Source organism: Girardinichthys multiradiatus, chromosome 3, assembly GCF_021462225.1.
Source record: "Girardinichthys multiradiatus isolate DD_20200921_A chromosome 3, DD_fGirMul_XY1, whole genome shotgun sequence".
NCBI classification, from domain to species: domain Eukaryota; kingdom Metazoa; phylum Chordata; class Actinopteri; order Cyprinodontiformes; family Goodeidae; genus Girardinichthys; species Girardinichthys multiradiatus.
Window position 1 is genome coordinate 36,197,985 of NC_061796.1, and position 25,791 is coordinate 36,223,775.

The 25,791-nt window shown below is 41.3% G+C and overlaps 1 protein-coding gene across 3 annotated transcripts in view; it reads right to left on the reverse strand.

Annotated features, from left to right (window-relative positions):
- The window catches only part of rspo1 (R-spondin 1), a 37,310-nt gene extending 13,110 nt beyond the window's left edge, over nucleotides 1–24,200 (reverse strand). The window contains exons 1-5 of one of the 3 annotated variants that reach the window (XM_047357698.1): nucleotides 23,853–24,200; nucleotides 19,994–20,116; nucleotides 16,432–17,095; nucleotides 12,470–12,664; nucleotides 1,963–2,106 (exon numbers count right to left, since the gene is read on the reverse strand). In XM_047357698.1, the coding sequence (XP_047213654.1) occupies nucleotides 1,963–2,106; nucleotides 12,470–12,664; nucleotides 16,432–16,528 (436 nt within the window). In that variant the 5' untranslated portion in view covers nucleotides 16,529–17,095; nucleotides 19,994–20,116; nucleotides 23,853–24,200. The remainder of the gene's footprint in view (nucleotides 1–1,962; nucleotides 2,107–12,469; nucleotides 12,665–16,431; nucleotides 17,096–19,993; nucleotides 20,117–23,852) is intronic. The other 2 variants (XM_047357689.1, XM_047357702.1) reach the window with 2 other exon arrangements.
- Nucleotides 24,201–25,791: the final 1,591 nt, after the last annotated feature.

Sequence of the window (25,791 nt, forward strand, 5' to 3'; positions counted from 1 at the left end):
TAAACTGCACGCTTTTCCGGTTTTTCTTTGTAAAATCTTCACAATTATGCACTACTTTGTATTAGTCTATCACATAAAAATCCCATTAAAATAGTCTGAATATAGTCATTGTGACATGTCAAATGTGAAAAAGTTCAGAGAGTATAACTAATTTTATGCTGCCAAAAAGCCTAGCATTTAAAGGCTTTTCACTGTTTAGTGTCTGAGGCATTAAAGAGGAAACTAGAGAATGCCAATATAGTTTCAAACAGAAACAGAAGAATAAATATTTTCTCTTTATATTCACAATCCAAGTAAGATTAGGTGATGAGCACAGTTTATATACACTGCTCAAAAAAATAAAGGGAACACTCAAATAACACATCCTAGATCTGATTGAATAAAATATTCTCATTGAATACTTTGTTCTGTACAAAGTTGAATATGCTGACAACAAAATCACACAAAAATCATCAATGGAAATCAAATGTATTAACCAATGGAGGCCTGGATTTGGAGTCACACACAAAATTAAAGTGGAAAAACACACTACAGGCTGATCCAACTTTGATGTATTGTCATTAAAACAAGTCAACATGAGGCTCAGTATTGTGTGTGGCCTCCACGTGTCTGTATGACCTCCTTACAACGCCTGGGCATGCTCCTGATGAGACGGCAGATGGTCTCCTGAGGGATCTCCTCCCAGACCTGGACTGAAACATCCGCCAAGTCCTGGACAGTCTGTGTTGCAACGTGACGTTGGTGGATGGAGCGCGACATGATGTCCCAGATGTGCTAAATCGGATTCAGGTCTGGGGAACGTCCATACCTTCAATGTCTTCATCTTGCAGGAACTGCTGACACACTCCAGCCACATGAGGTCTAGCATTGTCCTGCAATAGGAGGAACCCAGGGCCAGCCTCACCAGCATATGGTCTCACAAGGGGTCTGAGGATCTCATCTCGGTACCTAATGGCAGTCAGGCTACCTCTGGCGAGCACATGGAGGGCTATGCGGCCCTCCAAAGAAATGCCACCCCACACCATTACTGACCCACTGCCAAACCGGTCATGCTGAAGGATGTTGCAGGCAGCAGATCGCTCTCCGTGGTGTCTCCAGACTCTGTCACGTCTGTCACATGTGCTCAGTGTGAACCTGCTTTAATCTGTGAAGAGCACAGGGTGCCAGTGGTGAATTTGCCAATCCTGGTGTTCTCTGGCAAATGCCAAGCGTCCTGCATGGTGTTGGGCTGTAAGCACAACCCCCATTTGTGGACGTCGGGGCCTCATACCATCCTCATGGAGTGGGTTTCTAACCGTTTGTGCAGACACATGCACATTTGTGGCCTGCTGGAGGTGATTTTGCAGGGCTCTGGCAGTGCTCCTCCTGTTCCTCCTTGCACAAAGGCGGAGGTAGCGGTCCTGCTGCTGGGTTGTTGCCCTCTTACGGTCTCCTCCACGTTTCCTGGTGTACTGGCCTGTCTCCTGGTATTGCCTCCAGGCTCTGGACACTAAGCTGACAGAGCAAACCTTGCCACAGCTCGCACTGATCTGCCATCCTGGATGAGCTGCACTACCTGAGCCACTTGTGTGGGTTGTAGAGTCCGTCTCATGCTACCACGAGTGTGAAAGCACCACCAACATTCAAAAGTGACCAAAACATCAGCCAGAAAGCATAGGTACTGAGAAGTGGTCTGTGGTCCCCACCTGCAGAACCACTCCTTTATTGAGTGTCTTGCTAATCGCCAAAGATTTCCCCTGTTGTCTATTCCATTTGCACAACAACATGTGAAATTGATTGTCAATCAGTGTTGCATCCTAAGTGGACAGTTTGATTCCACAGAAGTTTGATTAACTTAGTTATATTGTGTTGTTTAAGTTTTCCCTTTATTTTTTTGAGCAGTGTATTTAAAAGGGATTCTTGTTTTTTTATAGTAATTTTGTTTCTTAAGTATGAGGTTAAAAAACATAAAAATTCACTCACCGTCACAATCCATGGTGTTATTGGCAGTGTGCTTGCCTGGAGGGCAGCTGACATAACATCTGCCACTGTGTGAATACAAGCCCTCCTTACATTTTGTGCAAAAGTTGCGACTGAAACATGCTTCACAATTTTCAATTTTACACTCTGAAAAACACAAAAGAGAGAGAAGTACAAAAAAAAAGTAAGTTCAGGATGTTTTCTGCTCCGAACAGAGATTTAAAGATTCCTGTTGGAACATTTAGTCAAATCACAAAAGAGCTTGATTTTTATTTTCTCTGAGAGATTACTAATAGGAAAATAGACGTTTTTTTTTCTTTCAGAATAGTTATAGCCGCCTTTTCAAAACACACCCTACACAGGGCTGAATTTCTTTTGTTGGAAAGCAAGTTTAAATGTAAGCTCCCAGGATTTGTTATAGTAGATGTTACAACAGTTTATTTCTCAATATCTCAAACTTAAAAAAAAGTTCTGACTTAGGGGTGACCACGGCTACCTCAAATTTGACCTTTCACACACTTTTAACTCTCGTCTAGCTACGTTAAAACTGCTCTTGCTGGACTCTTACAGTTAGCCACAACAACCTCTTATCCAGTCTTTAAAATATAAAGACTGGATGTGTCATTTGAGGCATGCTTTGTCCAAATGCCTGTAAATAAGTGCCAAAGTATCTATTATAGTGTTGTGAAAAAGCATTTGTCGCCTACAGATTACTGCTGCTACATAAATTATGATATACTTAAATATTTCTGATGATCATACACATTTTTTGTCAAAGAAACATAGGTATATACAAAAGGGGTTTTCAAATGAACCTTTCATATACTTATCCAACCCCGCATGACCCACTGTGAAATTGTAATTGCCCAACTTGTGAAATGATGAATTAACTGTGATTTACAACATTTTTTATTTCAGTTTCACTAGCCACACTCAGACCTAATTAATGCCTGACCTGTAGAATCTAGAAATTACCTAAACAGAACCTGTCTGGCAATATGAAGTAGGCTAAAAGATCTCAAAAAGTAACACAGTGTTTATGATTTAAAAAAGGGAATAGGCAACAATGGCATCTATGGGGGATTTCTCAGAGAAAAACCCAAAGAAGACATACGCCTGTCTCACATTTGTTTAAAACCACTTTAATCTTCCCCATGAGTTTTGTGAAAATATTCTGTGGACCGGTGAGACAAAAGCGAAACTTTTTAAAAGTTGTGGGTCCCATTACATCTGACATCAAACTAACAGCATTTCGGACAAGAAAGATCATACATACAACCAAACATGGCAGTGGTAGTGGGATACTCAAGGGCTGCTTTGCTTCTTCAGGACCTGGATGACTTGTTGTAATTGATGGAACCTTGAATTCTGCTCTCTGCCAGAAAATCCTAAAGGAGTATGATCTGCCTCAAGTCTGTGGTTCAGGTGCACAGGTTTTGCAGCAGGGCAATAATTCAAAGCACACAAGCAAGTCCACCTCCAAGAAAATCCAGTTTGTATGGCACAAAACATTCAAACTTAAGATTTGGAGTGGCCTAGTCAAAGTCTGGACTGACTCTGGTTGAGATGCAGTGGCTTGACCTTAAACAGGCAATTCATGCTTGTAAAACCTTCCATGTTGTCATGATGTAGGGTTGTTTGGTTTTTGGTTTCAGGGTTTTTCCTTATGTTTTTCACTGTTCAAGTTTTGAATCATGTTTCTGTTTATTTTCCTGGTCATGCTTTTGTTTTGTCGTCTTGTTCATGTTTTGTCAAGTTTGGTTTTCGGATATGGTTATGCTTTTGCTTCATGTTTTTCTAGTTTGTGTTCAAGAGTCTCTGTTTTGCTCCAGTCACGTTTTGTTCTGTTAATTAAGTTTATTCAGTTCACCTGCTTCAAGTTAATCTGTCTCCTTACTCCATCTGGTTTTCACGCCATATATTCACACCTGTTCTGTTAGTCTTCGCGGAAACACCTTTCATTCTCATGCTCATGTCTAGTTCTCTAACCAAGTCTTGTCTTTTTTTTTGATCATGCCTGTCTTGCCTGACCGTTTGTTTTGTTCTTGCCTCCTGCTGAGTGTGAGATTTTGTTATTAAACCTTTTTTTTTTCACTTACCATCACGCTGCCTGCTCGTCTGCATTCTGGGGTCCAATTCCAAGTAAACCGTGACAGAATCGTGACAGTATGTTTCCGCCAAACACGGACCTCGCGAATGAGCATCGGGCTGGCTCCATTGGCCTCTTTGCCTTCCTGTCTCGGGAGGCGGAGAAGTCGTTGCGCCGTTCTGCGGGTCTGTCAGTGCCGCAGTCGGCTTATGAAGGATCCAGGTTGGCGATTCCAGTTCCGGGGTACAGGTCCCCTTCGTCGCCGTTCTCCGCCTCCTCCCCTGGTTGTGCGCTCTGGTCCGGCAGTGAGGCCCACGTCCTCCTCCCGCCGCAAGAAACGCCGACGTGCAGCGGTTCCTAGCCGGTCGGCTGGCGAGGAGGTGGTTTCTCAGCCAGCCTACGTGAGGGCTGCAGCAAGTGAGCCCGCATCTTCATCTGCCACAGCACTGTCTTCCAGGCTCGCTGCAGCAAGTGAGCCCACATCTTCGTCTGCCATAGCACTGTCTCCCAGGCTCGCTGCACCTCCGCCCATGCCGTCTGCGCTCGCTCCAGCCCGGAGTTCTGGGGCAACACTTGCCGAGTTGGAGCAGCGCTTGAGGTTCACGGCTAGCCAAATCAAGATCCTCAGGACGACTGGTCTCCTGTATTCCTCTCCTGAGCTGATGGAGAGGATAAAGCAGATCGAGATGGAGTATGAAGCGGCAGTAAGGCTGTTTTACTGCCATCCTCCATCACCCACGTCAAATCTCCAGGGCGCTGCTGCAGAGCAGCCCACGTCAAGTCTCCAGGGCGCTGCTGCAGAGCAGCCCACGTCAAGTCTCCAGGGCGCTGCTGCAGAGCAGCCCACGTCAAGTCTCCAGGGCGCTGCTGCAGAGCAGCCCACGTCAGGACTCCAGGACTCCAGGGAGCTGCTGCTGCTGCAGAGCAGCCCACGTCAGGACTCCAGGGAGCTGCTGCTGCTGCAGAGCAGCCCACGTCAGGACTCCAGGGAACTTCTGCTGCTACAGAGCAGCCCACGTCAGGACTCCAGGGAGCTGCTGCTGCTGCAGAGCAGCCCACGTCAGGTCCACAACCTGACACACCACAGCCTCAGCCTGACTCCAGGCCAGACATACCACAGCCTGACCCTACGTCAGCCTCAACCCCCTCCACACGGCGCAGAAGACGTCGTAAGAGGGACGCCCCGGCTCAAGTCATCGGGGGCCCCGGCGACGCCTCTGCTCATGCCACTGAGGGTCTCGGTGACGCCTCTGCTCACGCCACTGAGGGTCTCGGTGACGCCTCAGCCCCTGCTCACGCCACTGAGGGTCCGGCCTCGGCCTCTGCTCACGTCACTGAGGGTCCGGTCGACGCCTCAGCTCCTGCTCACGTCACTGAGGGTCCGGTCGACGCCTCAGCTCCTGCTCACGTCACTGAGGGTCCGGCCGACGCCTCAGCTCCTGCTCACGTCACTGAGGGTCCGGCCGACACCTCAGCTCCTGCTCACGTCACTGAGGGTCCGGCCGACGCCTCAGCTCCTGGTCACATCACTGAGGGTCCCGCCGACGCCTCAGCTCCTGCTCACGTCACTGAGGGTCCCGGCGACTTCTCAGCTCCTGCTCACGTCACTGAGGGTCCGGCTGACGCCTCAGCTCCTGCTCACGTCACTGAGGGTCCAGTCGACGCCTCAGCTCCTGCTCACGTCACTGAGGGTCTCGCCGATGCCTCAGCTCTTGCTCACGTCACTGAGGGTCTCACCGACGCCTCAGCTCCTGCACACGTCACGGAGGGTCCGGTCGACGCCTCAGCTCCTGCTCACGTCACGGAGGATCCCGTCGACGCCTCAGCTCCTGTTCCTAGTCTGCAGGAGTTTAAGGAACGTTTTGTCCTCGTTCTGGCTTTTGAACCCAGAGCTGAGGGTTCGCCAGGCTCTGCTTCAGCCTCTGAGGGTTCGCCAGGCTCTGCTTCAGCCTCTGAGGCTTCCACAGAGTGTCTGGGAAGTCCTCTACTCTGCTCAGTCGGCCTCCACGTCTTTGGTGCAGGCCTGGTCGCCCGCCTGAACTCTGTGCCTGCTCGGGACGACCTCCTGGTCTCCCGCCTGAACTCTGTGCCTGCTCGGGACGACCTCCTGGTCGCCCGCCCGAACTCTGTGCCTGCTCGGGACGACCTCCTGGTCGCCCGCCTGAACTCTGTGCCTGCTCGGGACGACCTCCTGGTCGCCCGCCTGAACTCTGTTTTTGTTTTTGGCCCTCCTACCAAGGCCCCCACCGCCCGCCCTGGTCGGGTTGTTTTCTTTTTGTTTGGACTGTTGTGGGCGTCAGGTATCCGCCCTTAAGGGGGGGGTTCTGTCATGATGTAGGGTTGTTTGGTTTTTGGTTTCGGGGTTTTTCCTTATGTTTTTCACTGTTCAAGTTTTGAATCATGTTTCTGTTTATTTTCCTGGTCATGCTTTTGTTTTGTCGTCTTGTTCATGTTTTGCCAAGTTTGGTTTTCAGATATGGTTATGCTTTTGCTTCATGTTTTTCTAGTTTGTGTTCAAGAGTCTCTGTTTTGACCAGTCACGTTTTGTTCTGTTAATTAAGTTTATTCAGTTCACCTGCTTCAAGTTAATCTGTCTCCTTACTCCATCTGGTTTTCACGCCATATATTCACACCTGTTCTGTTAGTCTTCGCGGAAACAGCTTTCATTTTCATGCTCATGTCTAGTTCTCTAACCAAGTCTTGTCTTTTTTTTGATCATGCCATGCCTGTCTTGCGTGCCCATTTGTTTTGTTCCTGCCTCCTGCTGAGTGTGAGATTTTGTTATTAAACCTTTTTTTTTTCACTTACCATCACGCTGCCTGCTCGTCTGCATTCTGGGGTCCAATTCCAAGTAAACCGTGACAGAACCGTGACACAAGTGGCTGAATTTAGAAAAATATGCAAAAATGAGGGATCCAAAATTCATCCACAGCAACGTCAAAGACTTTTTGGCAGGTATTACAAATGCTTGGTGGCAGTTGTTGCAACCAAGCCAGAACATGGATAACTTTTTTACCTTAAAAAATGCCTATTCCATGCATTATTTCTGACTGATAATAAAACTAGTCTGATGATGTAAAACATTCGTGTGACAAATGGGCATACACTCCGTGAAAAAAAGAAATCCGTAAGGGAGCAAACACTTCTTCAAGGCATTGTATGATCCTTGTTATTGTCTCCATTGATAAATAAATCTTGTTTTATAAAAATACAAATCTCCTCATTGCTTCTTTAAAATATGGGATAGAATAGCTCCATGATTAGGAAAAAATTCCTCCTTCATGTTTTTTCCAAACACGATTCAGCTCATTTTGTTCATTAGACTGATTGATTTTTGATACTTAACCTATCAATGCTACACTTAAATTGCAATAAGTAAATATATTGAATAGAAAATTTACAAATTTAGATATTGTGAAGGACTTCCTAACGCTCCATCACGTAAAAACACTATTCACTGAACGGAAATTGGTACAAATGTCTTTTTCTAATACAGGCTAAACCTTCTGCAGATGATCTGATGCCAAGACCAAAAATGATTTAACACTGAAGACTTCAGTGAGATCTTAGTGCTCTTCCCTTTTGCTTCCAATTACTATTTTTAAGCTATGACAGCTAAATTTGCCATAAAAGATGTTTGTAGCATGATAATTTAGGACAAATGTTGCTAATGATACATTTAAACATGACATGTAAAAAGCAGGATGATTGGATAATAACCCCAGTTTACCACTAAGTGCCTCTGAAAAGAATGCAAAGGACAAATTCAGCCATTTGAGCGACAAAATTGAAAGAAAACAGCAAAAGGAACATGTTTTATGCAGTTTTATCTGCAAAGTTTGTCTGCAAAGTATTATTACATTACAGTAACTCATTTATCAGATATAATCTAGCTTGATTTGTAAAGTACAGTCTATTATATGCATATGGATCCAGAAAGTACCAAAATAAAAACAACTTAAGGTAGATTTTAAAATTGTTTTTTTTTTTTTGTGATTTGACATGTGTAACTAGGAAACCAATTTAATTTTAGTTTTACTCATAATCTAAAACAGCCACTGTATATCACTGTATACGATTCAAAAACTGCATTGCTATAGTGAGAAAATAAACACCATAATCCTTGCATACCAGTACCAACTGAAAAAAGCAAACACTGAAAAACAAACTCTAAAACGGTTTTCATTGGGATTTTTAGTTGAATGCCTATTTCTACCCACACATAAGCGAAAACACACTTTAGACCAAGGTCCTGGCACTCTTCACCTAAAAGCACTGGGGCCAATGCTATAAGAGGGAAAAAAAGATAGTTTGAGTAGTTAGAGTGCAGCTGCCCCTTTAAACACCCTGTAAATGAGCCAAACCTGCTTATAACCACAGAGGACCATTTAAATCTTTACATTCCTGAAGCTTAAAAATTTATAGCTGGAATTTGTATTTTTGCCAGTATTCTGAACAAGATAAGCAGCAATAGAGAAGCAATTTCACAATCAAGTGTTTACCCATATTTTCTGTATCTTGCCTTTGTGCAAAATGCGTTATCAGAGAATATCTTACTCAGTTACAAATATTTGTCACGACAAGTGTTACTAATTTTGAAAATGCTGTGCCTAGGAAAATATAGGTGTTTAGCCTTATTTTATTGGATTAGATCTCTTCACTGCAATTTGATAAATAGTAACTGGGGGTTTAAGCAACTACTTGATCTCCACCCCTGGTAAACATGTGCAAATGCCTTAATATAAATTCCTACTTTATTGCAGTAGCTTAAACCCTCCAGTTGTCCTTGGGTCAAAATGACCCGCCACTGTGTTAAAACCCCCCAAAAAATCCACTAAATGCTATTTTTTTTACTTGAAATTTTTTCCTTGAATGGCCCCAACAATAGAAAAAGTGAAATGTTGCTTTTATTCACATTTCCATATAAGCTGTACAAAAAAAGGTACAAAGGTGGTCTTCGGGTCAAAATGACCCGTGAGACAAATAGAGTTGAAATCAAGGTCACAGAGTTATTTACAAACCACAGAATGTTACAATGTTTTAGATGTGTCTCAGATCAATCAGTAGCAGAAGTAAACAAAGCAAATCAGGTGGTGTTCTCGCAGGCTTCCGAAGACCACCTGTTTATTTCCAGAGGTTATAAAGGTGCTGAAGATAACAGGACCCCGAATTCTGTCTGTGCTGAAGCCATGAGTGTGCGTTATACTGCTGAAGACGCTGTAGAGCTGATTTTCTCAGATGTCCAGCAAGACAACTCTGATTCAGAAGAGGAAGTGGAGGATGTATCCGAAGAAGACGATGGGGAGGAATACAACCCAGAGCATGATGAATCATCTTCAGAAGAAGAAGAAACCCCTCAAGCTGAAAGCGAGACTTTCCTTTCAAAAAATGGCAAAATAACATGGTCCTCAGCAGCATATGACCAACACGGCAGGCATGCAGAACAAAACATCATAAAGATGACCCCAGGACCCACAAGGTGTGCCGTTTCTCATACCCATGATATTGTCTCTACATTCTACCTGTTTATCACACCAGCAATAGAAAAACTAATCCTGGGGATGACAAATCTGGAGGGTTTTCGCAAATATGGAGACAGCTGGAAAAAGATGGATGAGATTGACCTGCAGGCCTACTTAGGGCTGCTAATCTTAGCAGGTGTATACAGGTCCCGAGGTGAGGCTGCAGCTAGTCTATGGGATGCTGAGAGTGGAAGGCCAATTTTCCGAGCCACAATGACACTCAAAGTCTTTCACGCATACTCAAGACTGCTACGATTTGATGACCGTGAGTCAAGACCAGCAAGACGTGTGACAGACAAACTTGCAGCCATAAGAGAGGTATGGGACAAGTGGGTGGAGCGGCTGCCCTACCTCTACAATCCAGGGCCTGACGTAACAGTGGATGAACATCTGGTTCCATTTAGAGGTAATCTGTTTTCACATTTGTAATAAAAGTGATTTTCACTATTGATTTCTTTGACTGTTTTCTGTGACACTGATACTAATCACTGATGCTAATGTCTTTGTCCAAAGGTCGTTGTCCTTTCCGGCGGCATATTCCCAGCAAGCCAGCAAAATATGGGATCAAGTCATGGGTGGCTTGCGATGCCAAATCAAGCTATGCTTGGAAAATGCAAGTCTATACTGGGAAGCTGACCAGTGGATGCCCAGAGAAGAACCAGGGGATGTGAGTTGTGCTTGATGTGACAGAGGGATGGAGGGGTCACAATGTGACATGTGACAATTTCTTCACCTCTTATGAACTCGGACAGCAGCTCCTGAAGAGGAAGATCACCATGGTTGGTACAGTTCGAAAGAATAAGCCTGAGCTCCCACCTGCACTGCTTGCGTCAAAGGAGAGAGAGGTCTTCTCCTCAAAGTTTGCCTTCACGCCCAACACCACTCTAGTTTCCTACCTCCCAAAGAAAAACAAGAATGTAGTTCTTCTGAGCACACTGCACACAAACGGTGACATTAGCGATCGTGAGGACAGGAAGCCAATCATCATCCTAGACTACAACTGCAACAAAGGAGGTGTGGACAACCTGGATAAGGTGATTGGAACATATAGCTGCGGAAGAATGACTGCCCGCTGGCCCCTGGTCATCTTCCACAACATCATTGATGTTTCCTCCTACAATGCCTTTGTGATTTGGAGAGAGATCAACCCAACCTGGATGTCTCATAAGCAGAACAAGAGGAGGTTGTTCCTGGAGCAGCTAGGAAAGGCACTTGTAATTCCACTCATTGAAAGAAGGAAGCATGTCCCCCGCACAGAACAGCAGCAGTTGTGAAAGCTATTCAGAGTGCAGGAGCTCCCGATCAACCTGAGGATCCATTTACCACAGCCACTTCCCCAGCTCGGGCAAGTAAGAGGAATAGATGTCAGTTCTGCCCTCAAAAGAAGAACTGTAAAACACATACTGTGTGCTGCAGGTGTAAGAAATATATCTGCAAGGGCTGTGCACTTGTATACTACCCTACATGTGCTAATTAGTTGAATGGGTTATGTTATTTTTCATATTTATGTATTGTACATTGTCTTAAATTGTACACTGAAGAAAAAAAATGAAACTGAGTCATTGGGATGAATAAAAATGTATTCAAAACTCCTTTTTGCACTTTTTTTTCCTTTTCTTAAGCTATAGAAATTCAAGTGAAGAGGGAAAACTCAAGTATTCACACATTTTGAGCCCAATGACAATATGCAAGATGAAATTTGGTGTTTAAAATTAAATTAAGCTGCTTATATTGGGGGTTTAGTGAAGACGGGTCATTTTGACCCAGAGGACACAGGGTGTATACAGAAAATGAGGATAACAGGAGCACTGAAAAGTTTTAAGTACTTTTACTCAGTAGGAAAAACAACTGTTTAACAAATTCAGTGGTGCCACAATCTTTGGTCCCACTATCATTTCTATAAAGTTCATGTAATTTCGGTTTGAAACATTATAAATTACTTACTTTAAGTTGATCAGAGTGTAGAGAAACTTTTAATTAGTAATTCGTGACTTTTTGTTTCAATGGGTTATGAATATGACTTGAGACACATTTATCTTTGTCTTTAAAGTCAGTGCTGATATTCATTAGTCAGGAAATTCCTACCAGAAAATAGCTACAGTCAGAGAAGGAACTGCGACAAACAAGGCTGGATGAGGACTCAAGTCTGCCACCAAGCACAGTGAGGAAGATGGCAAAGGTAGTAAAAAACAACCATCTTTGCAGTGTAATGTTTGGACTGTGCCATAAAGTGGGGCATTGGGAGAAGGGTCACTAAGTCTATATAGAAACCTTAATAAGCTATCTACATCCTAAATGGTAGCTTGGGAGGAATGCCGTTTTCCAAAATAAAAAACCCAATGAGGGTTCAAGTTTATCTTGCCACAATGCACAGTAAAGATGATAGTAAGAGAGAAAAGAACAGGTCCTTTAAGAAAACTGCAACAAATAGTGGCATCTTATAGTTACAAAGACACAAATTAAAATTGTTTTGTACATATCTTTACCAGGAGTGCTGAAACCAACATGAAACCAAAGAAATAGAGAATCAAAGTAATTATTTACCCTCATGTCTGTCTCAACTTTATAATATAAATGATCATATTTTCTGTTAAAACATCTGCAGATGCAACAAGAGTCACAACTTAAACAAAACTAGTGCAGAATTCCTGTATAAACCACTAAATACCCACATAAGCAGGATATGATGAGTCAAAAGTAAGCACATGTCTTCCACAGGTCTAATTTGGAAATTGTTGAGAAATGAGTTTGCTGAAACCTTCATGACTTTACAGGATTGTATATGAATGTCAACAAATTTACCATGCCCACTCATATCCTGTTTAGGTTCATCTGGCTCATTATGGGTGAGTTTGATTTTTTTTTTTTCAGGTTTTCAAGTATGCAAAATAAAACTCACGTGTGCATCGATTGTTGCCTTCTGGATTCCTCATGCCAAAGTAACCCACAGGACAGGACGGCAGGCACACTCCTATCTGACGGATGTCGTTGCGCTCAAGGAAGATAAAGAGCTTTGGATTGCATTTAATGCAGCCATTGTACTCAGAGCATCGGTCACAGCCTTTGGGGCAGGATGGTGGTCCCTCAGTGCTAACTGTGAAAACATGAGGATAAACAAAGAGGAAGAAACAAGCATAATGAGTGCACAGAAAATAACAGTGTGTACCACATATTAGGGTATAAAAATGTGGTATTTATCTGCATTAGGTTTATAAGATCAGGTAGCTTCTGGGATTTTGTTTTCATCCCCACTGATCATCATAATCATACATGCAATTAAACAGTCCAGGGTTGAAGATACTATATAGTAACACATGTACGTTGACACTGAGAGCACAGCTGGGTTGTGAAGTATGGATTTCCTCTTAAGAAATCCACAAATTACACACTTTTAAAAGAGCAAACTGAAGAAAATAACTGCTTATTCTGCTTTGTGTTTGTTAAGGTCAAAAACATCACAAGAAGGACAATCAAGTAGATCCGGTGCACATTACTGGACATTTTGGCTCAACACAGACTCTGCAGCATTTGAGTTACAAGAACTACAACCTTTGAACAAAAACTCTGATGACCCCAAAACCATGAGGTATAATGAAGCTGTTTTAAACTGAGTTTAAACTGGTATGAATCTGTTTAAATTCCTGGTTTTCAGCTGAAGATCCTTGATAAAACGCGCCATACCAGTTTGCCATTCTATTCATTTTATTGTTGCCAAATTGCTGCAGCTGTGAAAACCGCAAGTAATTACCTTGAGAGGAATATTTTGATTAATAAACGGAAAAGGGAAAAAATAAAACAAGAGTACCTTATGTCTTCTGTGATTTCACCAGAGGTATGTGCGCCTGTTGTTTTATGACAAGGTTCTGGATTTAAAGCGAAAATAGGAAAACAAATAGAAAATTGTTGTTCAAACTAAAGCGAAAGTGAATTTGACTGATTTCACAGATAAGTCTGGATTGTAAATTGTAAGGGAGGTGCACAATCACAAACACCTACCTAAATAGCTAAACATCTTTGTTTAAACTCTAAAAAAAATTGTTATTTTCAAGACTGGACTATTGGAGATCCCAAAAAGATTTTCCTGTGAAAAAATATCCCAAAAATTGTGACTGCCAGTCAGCTAAGAGCTATCCAGAATTTGGCAACTATACATGGGTCAGTCAGAAATGGGTTTGATAAGAAATAAATACAAGTGCAGAAATACAGGTTTAATATTTTCCCAAATTAGCAAACACCCCCCAATCAAAGATGCATCACAAGCCCCTTTCGTCATCCCAAGCCTGGATATGAATCAAATCCCTCAATACTCAAAACAACTAAGGACAAGGCAGACAGAAGCAGTAATTTAAGTCATTTCTAGCAAATGTGTGTTATAGTGCACATGCTTACTAGCAGTGTTCATGGGAAAAAACAACAGTCTGCCCAGTTGATTTACTGTGCTGCTCTCTATTAGCTCAATGCACACTCGTACACCAATCAATCTGCTGCGATGCCTCCCAGAATAAAGATAGAAGGCCAAACCCGTTAAAAAGCTTCTTCCAGGAACAGATTTCTCCATGTCTGAAGAATGGTAAGCGGCAGTAATTAGGGTCAAGTCCAGTTACTCTTTGTTACAAATTGTGTTATAGGTAAAAAGTGTCTCGAAGGAGAAATCTATTACCGTAAAGATGACATACACTGTATAAAAATACATATACCCTTTTTTGTCAGTATCTGATATTAAATCAGACTTAACCCTGTCAGTTTTAGGTCAGGGTTAAAACAAAATTTGATTTCTATAACTTTAAACAATTTGAGAAAGCAAAGATGATTATTTAAGGGCTTTGCAAACTTCCAACAGGTTAATTTATAACATCTGAGTTAAATGGAGGCTGTGGATGTGTTTTAAGGCAACACCCCAAACTTAGTAATTCTTTCTGTAACATCAAGGAAATTAAATCAGCCAAGATATCAAGAAGGAAAATTGTAAGCCTCCAAAAATATGGTTCATTCTTGGGAAACAGTCTTCAGTTGCCTGAAGGTGAGACTTTCATCTGATCAAACAATATATGCAAGTATAAACATTGTGGGAATGTCCAGCTATGATACAACTGAGGAAGGAGAAGGGTTTTGTGTCCCAGAAACGAAATTGGTTTAGTGTGAAATGTATGTATGCAACCCAGAACAAAAGTAATAGACCTTGTGAAATTACTGCCTCCAGCTGGTAAGAGAGAGGCATTATTCACAGTAAAACCAGTCCTGTACCGACATTGTCCGAAAGGCCACTCAGTAAGGAAGACGTCACTACTAAGAAAGCAACATAAAAACCCAGAATAAAGTTTGCAAATGCCCTCATGGAGAAACACCTTAATTTTTGGTGACACATCCTGGACAAAAAAAAACGCAAATCCTGGAAAATACAATTATAACTGAAGTATGGGGCGGCAGTATCATCTTTGGTGCACTTCACAAAATAAATAGCATTGTGAGAATGTGGTGAAATATTAAGGTAACATCTCAAGATCTTAGCGAGGACGTTTAAATATATTGTAAATGAGTCTTCCATGGACAGAGGTCCAATGCAAACTACCAGTTTGGTTACAAATTAATTTAATGACAACAAAGTGCATGTTTTAGAGTGGTCACAAAGAAAAGCTGTGTGTCAGACCAAGGTTACACCAGATCTGTCTGGCGCAATAGGCCCAAATTACAGGAAACTATTATGAGAACATTGTTGAAGGATCCAAAAAATATTTGATCCACGTCAAACAATTTAAAAGGTAACTTTTAAATTAAAAGAAGGTTAAAAAACATTCTCCCTCCATAAAAGTTTATCCCAATTAAATGTTAGACAGTGAAGGAAAAACAAGTTATACTTACTTATATATATATAAGTAAGTAAATCTGGGTTTTCAACTGTAGCTTATATGAAATGAGTTGTTTTTTAAGAGTTTTCTCTGAGGCATATGGATAAAAAAAAAAATCTTTCTGTTTTAGTTTGATACTTGATTTCGACTACGGTTAAAATTTTAAAAAGCTGTTTACATACCACATGGTAAGGTTAACAAAAACTGAATTTGAAGATATTTTCAGATGTCCTAAATTACAAAACATCTTCCATATTTCGGATGGGAAACATTCAGCTGGCTTTGACACACTAGAGGGGACCTCCTGGGTATTATTAGTTGCTCCACATCTTCTGTTTTCATCACAGTGCCACAAGATTAACTGACTCTCCGCTCTCCCAGTTTGCGTGCTCATATTAGCACCACATCTGTTCCTGGGGCAAGTCTTGGTATTCTATGTATTCTGGCTTTGAGGAGTACGGCGAGCTTGGCATCTGCTGAAAGCTCCTTGTGTGTTAAGGAAGAATTATCTCAAAGCTGACAGAAACACCAGCGCAGGGAGATATGCTGCAAGTTGATCTGGGTGCCCCGTTTTTGTAGTTGCGTGAGGTCAGAAAATGCTTACAATAATATTGCCTGCCTGATCCAAGAGAGAGCTTTGAGCTGTCAGGTACTCACTCTGTTATGTGCCCACACAGCCAGACATAAAATGAGCAATGGCTTTGAGAGGGAATCCATCAAAAAAACCTTTTATAAACAACTCTAATACCCATAAAACGTTTTACATAAACTGAGAGAGGCATAATCTTAAAAGAGCAAGAAAGATGAGCCATTCCGGGGGAAACTCTGAACCTAACATAACCTGCCTTGGAAAAACAAATGAGAGTGAAGGGAAATAAACAAATGTTATCTTTTCTTCACTTGTTACATGTTTGTGAGACTTTAACCGCAGTGAGTCAGACCACAGAATTGAAAAGCTGTATTGGTGCAGTGGAAGAAGACAACAAATAAAACAAACCAAAAAGTGACAACTCACCCCGTCTTTGCCTTCTCGCCTTGGAGAGCTTGAGAACATCGCTGTGACCCATGTAGCTGAGAATGATCATTGCCAGCGCCACCAGTCCCAGCTGCATAGTGTCTGCTGCCTTCCAGGCTGTGCAAGGCCCCCCCTTGCAACCAGATGGATTAGGTAAGGGGGGTTCCCCCTTCCTCTGTGGGGCAGGTGGATCCCTCTGCTGCAGGTACTGATGGACCCTCTTCTCAACACACAGTGCTGCGCTCCTTCCTCTCCTTCTGTCTGCCTGTCCCTCCCACGGTCTCTCTCTGTATCTTTCACTCTACTGGCTGATATATCCACAAGTCTGAGATGTAGAGTGTGACGCTGCGATTACACGTCCGGACAGGTCCGAGGCACAACAAGTCATCATGTCAGAGGTGGTGTAAACAGACGGAGGTGGCGGGAAGCGGGAAGGGTTAGAGCAGAGGATGAAGAGGAGGCGTATTGGAGTGCTTGTGGGTCAACCCATGAAGTTTATGAGGAGCTTGAAAACAAGCCTGGAGCCTCCTGCTTTAACCAGATTCACTGTCGTTTGAATATGTGTGCTGCTTTACAGATGGAGGTAAATAATGGCATGCAAGCTGACGAAAGACGGATCCAGGTTTTTTCCTATGCGTGGTAGCAAATTTGTTTGAACCAGTGCCTAATGAGAAAAAAAAAGAAGGAAAAACAGAAAATTAAAAGTTTAGAATGGATTTTATATGGAAAATGCAGAAACACAACAGATCACAGAAAGAGTAAAAACATATTTTGACATTTTAGAAAGTAACTATTTGAATTTTTCTGGAATCTATGTAATAAGACATGAAACATCTAAATGGCTTTTACTGAGGCTTGCGAAGGTATTCATAACTAACTTTTTTCACATTTTGCTATGTCACAATAACAAGCTTTGATATATGTTGTTTTTTTTTATGGATAAACTCAAAGTATATCCATCAAAAAATAAAAAATGGATAAACTCAAAGTAGCCCCCATTACTGCGGCAGCCGAACCGATCCGTCTGTCGATCTCCCGCTCCACCCTTCCCTCACTCATGAACAAGACCCCGAGATACTTGAACTCCTCCACTTGAGGCAGGAACTCCCCTCCAACCTGAAGAGGACAAGCCACCCTTTTCCGGTCGAGTACCATGGCCTCGGACTTGGAGGAGCTGATCCTCATCCCAGCCGCTTCACACTCGGCTGCAAACTGCCCCAGCGCATGCTGTAGGTCTTGGCTAGAGGGGGCCAGCAGGACCACGTCATTTTCTAATTTCCCCTCGGGGATCAATAAAGTATCTTTGAATTGAATTGATCTGCAAAAAGAAGAGACAAAATCCTCTGGTCCCCAAACCAGACCCCCTCCGGCCCTTGGCTGCGCCTAGAAATCCTGTCCATAAAAGTTATGAACAGGACCGGTGACAAAGGGCAGCCCTGCAGGAGTCCAACATCACCGGGAACAGGTCCGCCTTAGTGCTGGCAATGAGAACCAAACTCCTGCTCCGCTTGTACAGATGTAGATGGCCCCTAATAAAGGGCCCCCGACTCCATATTCCTGGAGCACCCTCGTTGAAGTCCCCTGGCAGAATAATGGGGTCCCCAGGAGGGGCACTATCCAGCACCCCTGACAGGGACGCCAAGAAGGCCGGGTACTCCGCACTACCCCTCGGCCCGTAGGCTGAAATGACAGTCAGAGACCTGTCCCCAACCCGAAGGCGCAGGAATGCGACCCTCTCATCCACTGGGGTAAACCCCAACACGAGACAGCTGAGCTGGGGGGCAACAAGCAAACCCACCCCAGCCCGTCGCCTCTCCCTGTGGGCCACTCCGGAGTAGAAGAGAGTCCAGCCCCTCTCGAGGAGATGGGTTCCAGAGCCCACGCTGTGCGTGGAGGCGAGCCCGACTATTTCGAGTCGATATCTCTCGACCTCCCGCACAAGCTCAGGCTCCTTCCCCCCCAGCGAGGTGACATTCCACGTCCCTACAGCCAGCCTAAGCATCCGGGGATCGGGCCACTGAGGTCTCCACCTTCGTCCGCTGCCCAATCCGCTTTGCACCGGTCCCTCACGGTTCCCCCTGCAGGTGGTGGGCCCACTGGGGGGATGGCCTCGCGTTTCTTGTTCGGGCTTGGCCTGGCTGGGTCCCGCGAGGAGCAACCCAGCCACCAGGTGCTCTCCGACCATTCCTGACCCCAGGCCTGGCTCCAGGGTGGGACCCCGGCTCCGCCATGCCGATTTAATAGTCGTCATGAGGGGTTCTTGATGTTTACATATGCTTATTGTTCAATCTGCTTTAGCTATGTCAAAAAGACAAATAGTCAAAATGTTTACGGAGATGAATACAAATGTATTTAACAATTGTCAACTTTTTATTTGTAAAATCTTTAAAAACCCCGTACCCTATTCCTCTTTACAATTAAGCACTATTTTTGTTAGATTAATGTTAAATAAAATCCCTATCAAATACATTAAATTTTGTGGTTATGACATGACAAAATATGAAAAATGTTAAAGGGTTATAATTACTTTTGCCAGATGAATATAGATAAAAACTTCTAGTACCACACAAGGTTGCCAGAAAGAATGGCTAAAGTTCACTCCTTAGCACAAGTTCTCTTTTCAAACCACAATAAAACAGTCTTGTTAAAATGATTAATTGAATTCTTTTCAGAGATTTATTATCTATTTGTTGGACAGGTGTAAGGGTTTTTACAAGGCTAAATTAGGTAACAGATACAGTGCTTTACAAAAGAATTTATACCTCTTGGCCTTTGTCATATTTTTGTTATGGTCCAGCAACAATCTTCAGTAGATTTTATCTGGAATGTATGTGTTACACCAACATAAAGTGATGCATAATTGTGAACTGGAAGGGAAATGCTATGTGATTTTTAAAAATAAAATCTGAAGAGTGGTGTGCATTTGTATTCAGTCCTCTTTAAACTGATACCCCTAAATAAAATTCAGTGTTATCAGTTGCCTTCAGAAGTTGCCTAATTAGTAAACAGAGTCCACCTCTGTGTAATTTAATCACAGAATAAATTAAATATGAATATAAACCCAGCTGTTCTGTGTATGCTTTCGTGGTTTGTCAGGGCAAATTTGTGAAAAACAGTATAATGAAGATCAAGCAATACAACAAATAGGTCAGAGATAAAGTTGTAGGCAGGTTTAAGTCAGAACAACAACCCAAAATTTGAACATATCACCTGGTACAGTTCAATCCATCATCTGTTAATGGAGAGAGTATAATAGGGCTGATAATCGTTAACTGGAGTGTACAGACTTTAAAACATGCTATTTGCTGAAAGAACAACCTACTTAGAGCAGTTATTAGGTCAAAATTGTACAAAAAAAATATATACATTTTACATTTAAGATGAAAAACCTATTTTGTCTGTAAATATGCTCTATCCAGAACTCCTCAAGCAGCATCTCTTATAAAGCACCTTTGGCTTTCCAATTATTAATCAATTAATCAAAAACATAATTGACAGATTAATCAATTATCAAAATAATCGTTAGTTGCAGCCTTAGAGTATAGCACAACTGCAAACCTACCAAAATATAACAGTCCATCTAAACTCACAGGCTAGGCAAGGACAGCATTAATCAAAGAAGCAGCCAAGAGGTCCATGGTAACTCTTGAGGAGCTGAAGAGATCCTTAGCTCAGATGTGAGAATCTATGATGAGAACAACAATTAGTTGTGCACTCCACATATCTAGTTTTTAGGGAAAAGTGGTACGAGAAAGGTATTGTTGAGAGAAACCCATAAAAAATCCCCTCTAGATTTTCTCAAAAGCTATGTAGAAGATGCAGGAAATGTGGAAGAAGGTGCTCTGTCAGATGGGACCAAAACTGAATATTTCGGCGTACATGCAAACCCCTATGTAGCCGAAAACTAACGCTGTACATCACTCTGAAAACACCGTTCCCAGAGTGAAACCTAGTAGTGGCAGCATTCGTGTTTGGCTATCTTTATATTTTGCAGCAGGGACAGGGAAGGTAGTCGGAGTTGATGGGAAGATGGATGGTGCAAATAGATGTGACATAGTGGCAGGGGTTCACCTTCCAGCAGGACAAAAAACCTTTAACATACAACCAAAATGACAATGAAATGGTTTAGATCAAAGCAAATCCATGTGTTAGAATGTCCAATATAACGAAGAATTTGTGGCACGCTTTGAATAGTATATCCACAGACAGTCTCCATCAAGTCCAACTAATCTTAAGTAATTCTGAAAAAAGAATGTGCAAAAAGTTCAATCTCTAGTTGTGCAAAGCTGGCAGAGACATAGCCAAAAATGTTGCAGCAAAAAATGCACATGCACAAATGCATGCCATGCTTTTGAGATCTGTATTGTTAAAGAATTTTGAAAATTGTGTACCTTTTCTTTCTATATCATAAATGTGCATTGATCTGCATGGTTTATTCAATAAAATCCCAAGAAAATGCTTAGAAGTTTAAATTGAAACATTGAAGTTTAGTACTTTTGCAAAGTATTGTGTGTGTATATTAATATTATCATACAGATGTGAAAGTTGTTTCATTCTTCTGTGAAGAAGTCAGAAACCGTTTTCCTTTTTTTTGCAAAAGAAAAAGATTGATCCCACCATCAATTTTTTCTAAAATAGGTAACTAGTGACACTAAATCCTAAACAGATGTAACAAAGGTGCGCAATTTGACTCCAAACTGTGTTCATGGTGGTATGATGCTTAATCATATCCTTTAAGATGACTGACTAAATGATCCATCATGCAACAGGGAAACCAAATCCCACAAATGCTTTCGGTTTAAGACACTTCAAGCTGCACTTGGCCCCAGATCAATAACCCAAGCATGTTTATCTTTAGGAAATTCAATGTTGTCTCCGGGATACGCAAAACGAACCTCAGAAACTCGCAAGGCATTCGTCATATTTGGTGTTGAGATCTTTTGTAAGATAGTGTCATGCTGCGCCTATATTTACAGCTCCTGTGTGACGAGGACACTCAGAACATGTTCGTATCTGAGCAATAGGCGGTCCTCCCTCGCAGCTCAATAAAGAAAAATAGGACCATATTTGGCCGCTTAGCTGCTTGTGGCTCTGAATCACACTGAGGACAATACCATTTGGTGCGTCTAAACATTCCAGCAGGCAACATTACATTTTAAGCTGAAGTATAAATCAAAGGCGACAAAATATTTTCAGATTTCCACACATTCCTGCAAGCTGCTTGAGCCAAAATGTCATGAGAATAAGCAAAGATGTTTACCATCAAAGGATGATATATAATTCCTAATTTAAAAAATAAAGTACATTTGAAAGTGTTATCCTAAATATATCATATCATTTGAAAATACATGTATACATTAAAGATAATGTATTGCAGATATGATCTAAATATATATATATATATATATATATATATATATATATATATATATATATATATATATAGAGAGAGAGAGAGAGAGAGAGAGAGAGAGAGACAGAGAGTTTTGTAACCATGTTTTTCTTGAATTCTGCCTCATTTTATGTAGAGTTATATTAATCTTTTTCAAAAGTGATCCATACTCCCCAAGTTTGTTTTCTTGACATGACAAAACTATAAAATTTCACAAACACTTCATTTTCCAGTGAAATCATTTCCAGCAAGCAGCTGTGCTTTTCGTCATTGCCACTTTGATTCTTGAGCAAATTCAAATAATAAGAAACACAAAGCCTTTGGCTGAGTCAGACTCAAACATTCCACAACTCACCCACACAAACTACCGGCCAAAAAGGATTTCATAGTCCAAAACTTATACACTTCCGATATCAGTCAAAAGGCCGTATGCAACTCCTCTCCGAAACAGGTCCAGTACAGCAATCAGCAAAATATCTGTTATCATTTACATTAAGATGCTTTTTATTTTAATGTTTCATCACAAACAGTTGTTTCCCTAAGACAAATTTGTTTTTCTGTAAGCTATTAAAAGTTCTCTCTATCTTTGCTCCCTCATCCATTAAACTTTGTCTTACGTCTCTCAGCAGAGCCCGGTCAGCTCATTAAATAATCAGGAGATTAAATTGCTTCCTTTGTAAACCCTAAGTTTGATGCATCAATTATTCAGATGCTGAAAATGAGCTGCAACTCTGGGAATTTATTGAACCTGGAGAAGGTGCCACAACTCTGAGCGCAGAGTTACAAATGTCTGTGGATGAACTTTACACCTGTAACTGAATCTACTGGCACTTCTGAGAGCTGAACAAATGAGTTTTTCTATGTATATGATGTTAGCAAGATTACTTCTGCAACACATTATTATAAAAGAAGAGTCACAGGAAACAAAAGAAAAAAAACAAAGCAAACAATAAAAAAGTTGGAGATAATGGGAGAAAATTGGGGAAATGTATTTAAACAAAGAAAATGTTAAACTTATCAAAGATAACTTGTCAGAGAGGTGATGTTTAAAGTAGCAGGCTTTTTCTGTAAAAAAAAAATCACTAACTTCATGCAAAACAATGGCTATTTTTTAATAAGTCACCCATAGAATATTATCCTTTCATAATTCTTTAATGTATGTTAATTCTTTTTTTCTTTATTCAAATCAATTAATCCAGTCCACATCATTTGCACCGTGTGGACAAACATTTGGTTGCACCAGGAGCATCTGCAGAAGCTGCAATTGTACTCGTCATAAAATGTCAAATTTAAACCAACTAACATAACAACCGGCCAAATGGAAATATCCCTGCAATGTCCCCTGATTAAAACCACCACATAGCTCCAGAGGCATGCAGAGCTCCAGAAATGTTTGGCTGTTTCTGAACAGCTCAGATCATTACAGGTCAGCGTTCCCCTCCAGAGGCTTGCACAGCATGCCTCTGGAGGGACTGCATTAGACAGCTCTTTGAGTATAGATTAAAAAAGCTAAACACACATTTCACCTGTCCTAACTGAAGCATCTCTGGTGGACACATTGCTGATAGTTTGCTAAAAATTCTGGAATGTATGTTCTGTTATATCATAATAATGTCATCTGCTTTTGCTTGTGCAAAAAGAGTATGAATCAATAAAACTGCTCTTTAAAAGTAAACCTATTCAGAATTGACAGTTAATGATTTCATATAGTGCTAAAATTCAAGCTTCAGTATTAAACCAAATCATGACACAAAATAACAGATCTGTTTAAATTATGCTCAATTACTCAAGGAAAACTAATCATAATAAGAAAGGAGGTGTGTAGGAACTCAAACATATTACGAAATAAAAATAAAAATAATTTCGGTTAAACCCACAATTAGCATTTACCAAAGCAACACAAATAATATAAACAATAATAATATTATTATTGTTGTTATTATTGATATAATTATTATTATTAATAGTAGTAGTAGTAGTAACAATTATGATGATGATAATAATAAAAATATAAAACTAATCGACTCACCTGTTAATGTGATCTTTATCTGATCCCTCTTCTAAGATAAAATCCTTCACAAGACATCCTTTTTACCGGAAACTCACCCGCAGTTTGTCCTCTCTTACCTTCTAAATAATTATAATGCAAGTAGATGCACACGATGATAAAATGTGAAAAATATAGATTGTTTAACTCTTGCGCTCTTACGGGGAAAAATAAGGTATATAGCATAAAAGCTACGCAGGCGCGTACAGTCCGCTGAAACAGTTCAGTCTGACTTATGTTCCTTTCTCTCAGTCGCAGCGCGCTGCTGTGCTCGGATTCTCGTGCGAGGTGCGCCTTTTAAACGCGCTTTGAGGCTCCAACAGCGTCCAACTCCAGAGAGTGGTTCCAAAGCTGTAGTATTAACATATAAACTGCAGTCCTTACCAGAGGGCATTGCAGGGCCCGCCCCTAACATTCTCACTGTGAAAGGATGTGAAAAGTGCCGCGGACCTGTGCCTATAGACATGCTGTTAAATAGCAAATAAACATTTGCTCCCACGTTTAAAATCATCAGGTGGTTTTGTCACCTCCGAGAGAAACCTACGATGAAACATAAAGACGTTAACTGAAACCATATGATACAATTAAATACAACATATTGGCATAGCTGTAAACTAAAGAGTGAGCCAGTTTGACCAGTTTCTCTTACATTTTGCCAGAACGTTTGTTCTCGTTCGTTTATTTTTAAGTGCCCTTTAGTTATTTAAAACAGATCATTTAAAAATAGCTAATTCTTGACAAATTTTACCTAAAGGCACTGATGCGGCTGAGTCAGGATAAAGATTCCAGAAAGCAGAAACAGAAAAAACAAAGAAGCACTGGTCTTCAAATACTTTTATATGGGAAAGAGAAAGAAAAACACAAAGGGCGTTGTCTTGAAAACAAACAACTAAGTATGGATGCACTGTGATATGACTATTTTCTTTGGGAGGAGAACACAGAGAATACATATGGTCAGTGCTATCAATAACTCTGTCAATGACCCCATCCAGAAAAGAAACACTCCTCAACAGAGATTAACTAAGAATTACTTTCTATGGGAAATATAGAACATTTATAGTGAATGGCATCAGTATCTCCTACAGTGATGGATGGGTTGTACAGGAATTCTAATTTCCCCTTGGGGATCAATAAAGTATCTTTGAATTGAATTGAATTGAATTGAATCAGGAAAGAGACAACTTAACACAGAAGTACCATCTTTCGATGGGGGAGAAAAAACTGAGTAGTCGAGTTAATAGGACCAAAAGCTGTTTCATTGACTTCATCAAGGAAAGAGACAGCATGACACAGAGGCATAGAGCTTCTATGTCAAAGGAAAACATACTCAGTACAAATAATTGACAACATCAATAACTCAGTCAATGACTGTTTAGAAAAATAGAGGCAGCTTAACACAAAAGCACTGAGCCATGAGAAAAGCATCCAGCACACGTAATTAAGGGCAGCAATAACTCCATCATTGACTCCGTCCACGAATGAAACACAGCTAAACAACGAATCATTAGGCCAGGTGTATCTGCTATGAAGAAAAAAACTCCTGAAAAACAGCTTTTTATCCCTGTGTGTAAAAAAGCATTTAATATTATCATGTCTAAATGAGCATTACCACTAAGCCCGATTGTTAACTTGCACTAAAAAACAGATATAACACAGTACAACTGCTTTGATCTTCTACAGGGGTCCATAAGCAACAATTATTGGGGATTTACCACAGTATTCCATTTTTAAGAAGGAGACATTTATCAACCGAGTTTAAACAAGATAGGCTACCGGATAAACACACCAGGTTATTCTGCTGAAGGACTTATCGTGAGAATGAATCTTGTGTGCTAACTCTCTGTTTTTCACCTAGTTACGAAGTAATAATGAGAGCCAGGATCTTGAAAGCTGACATAACCCCATCCCTATGACGTCTAGT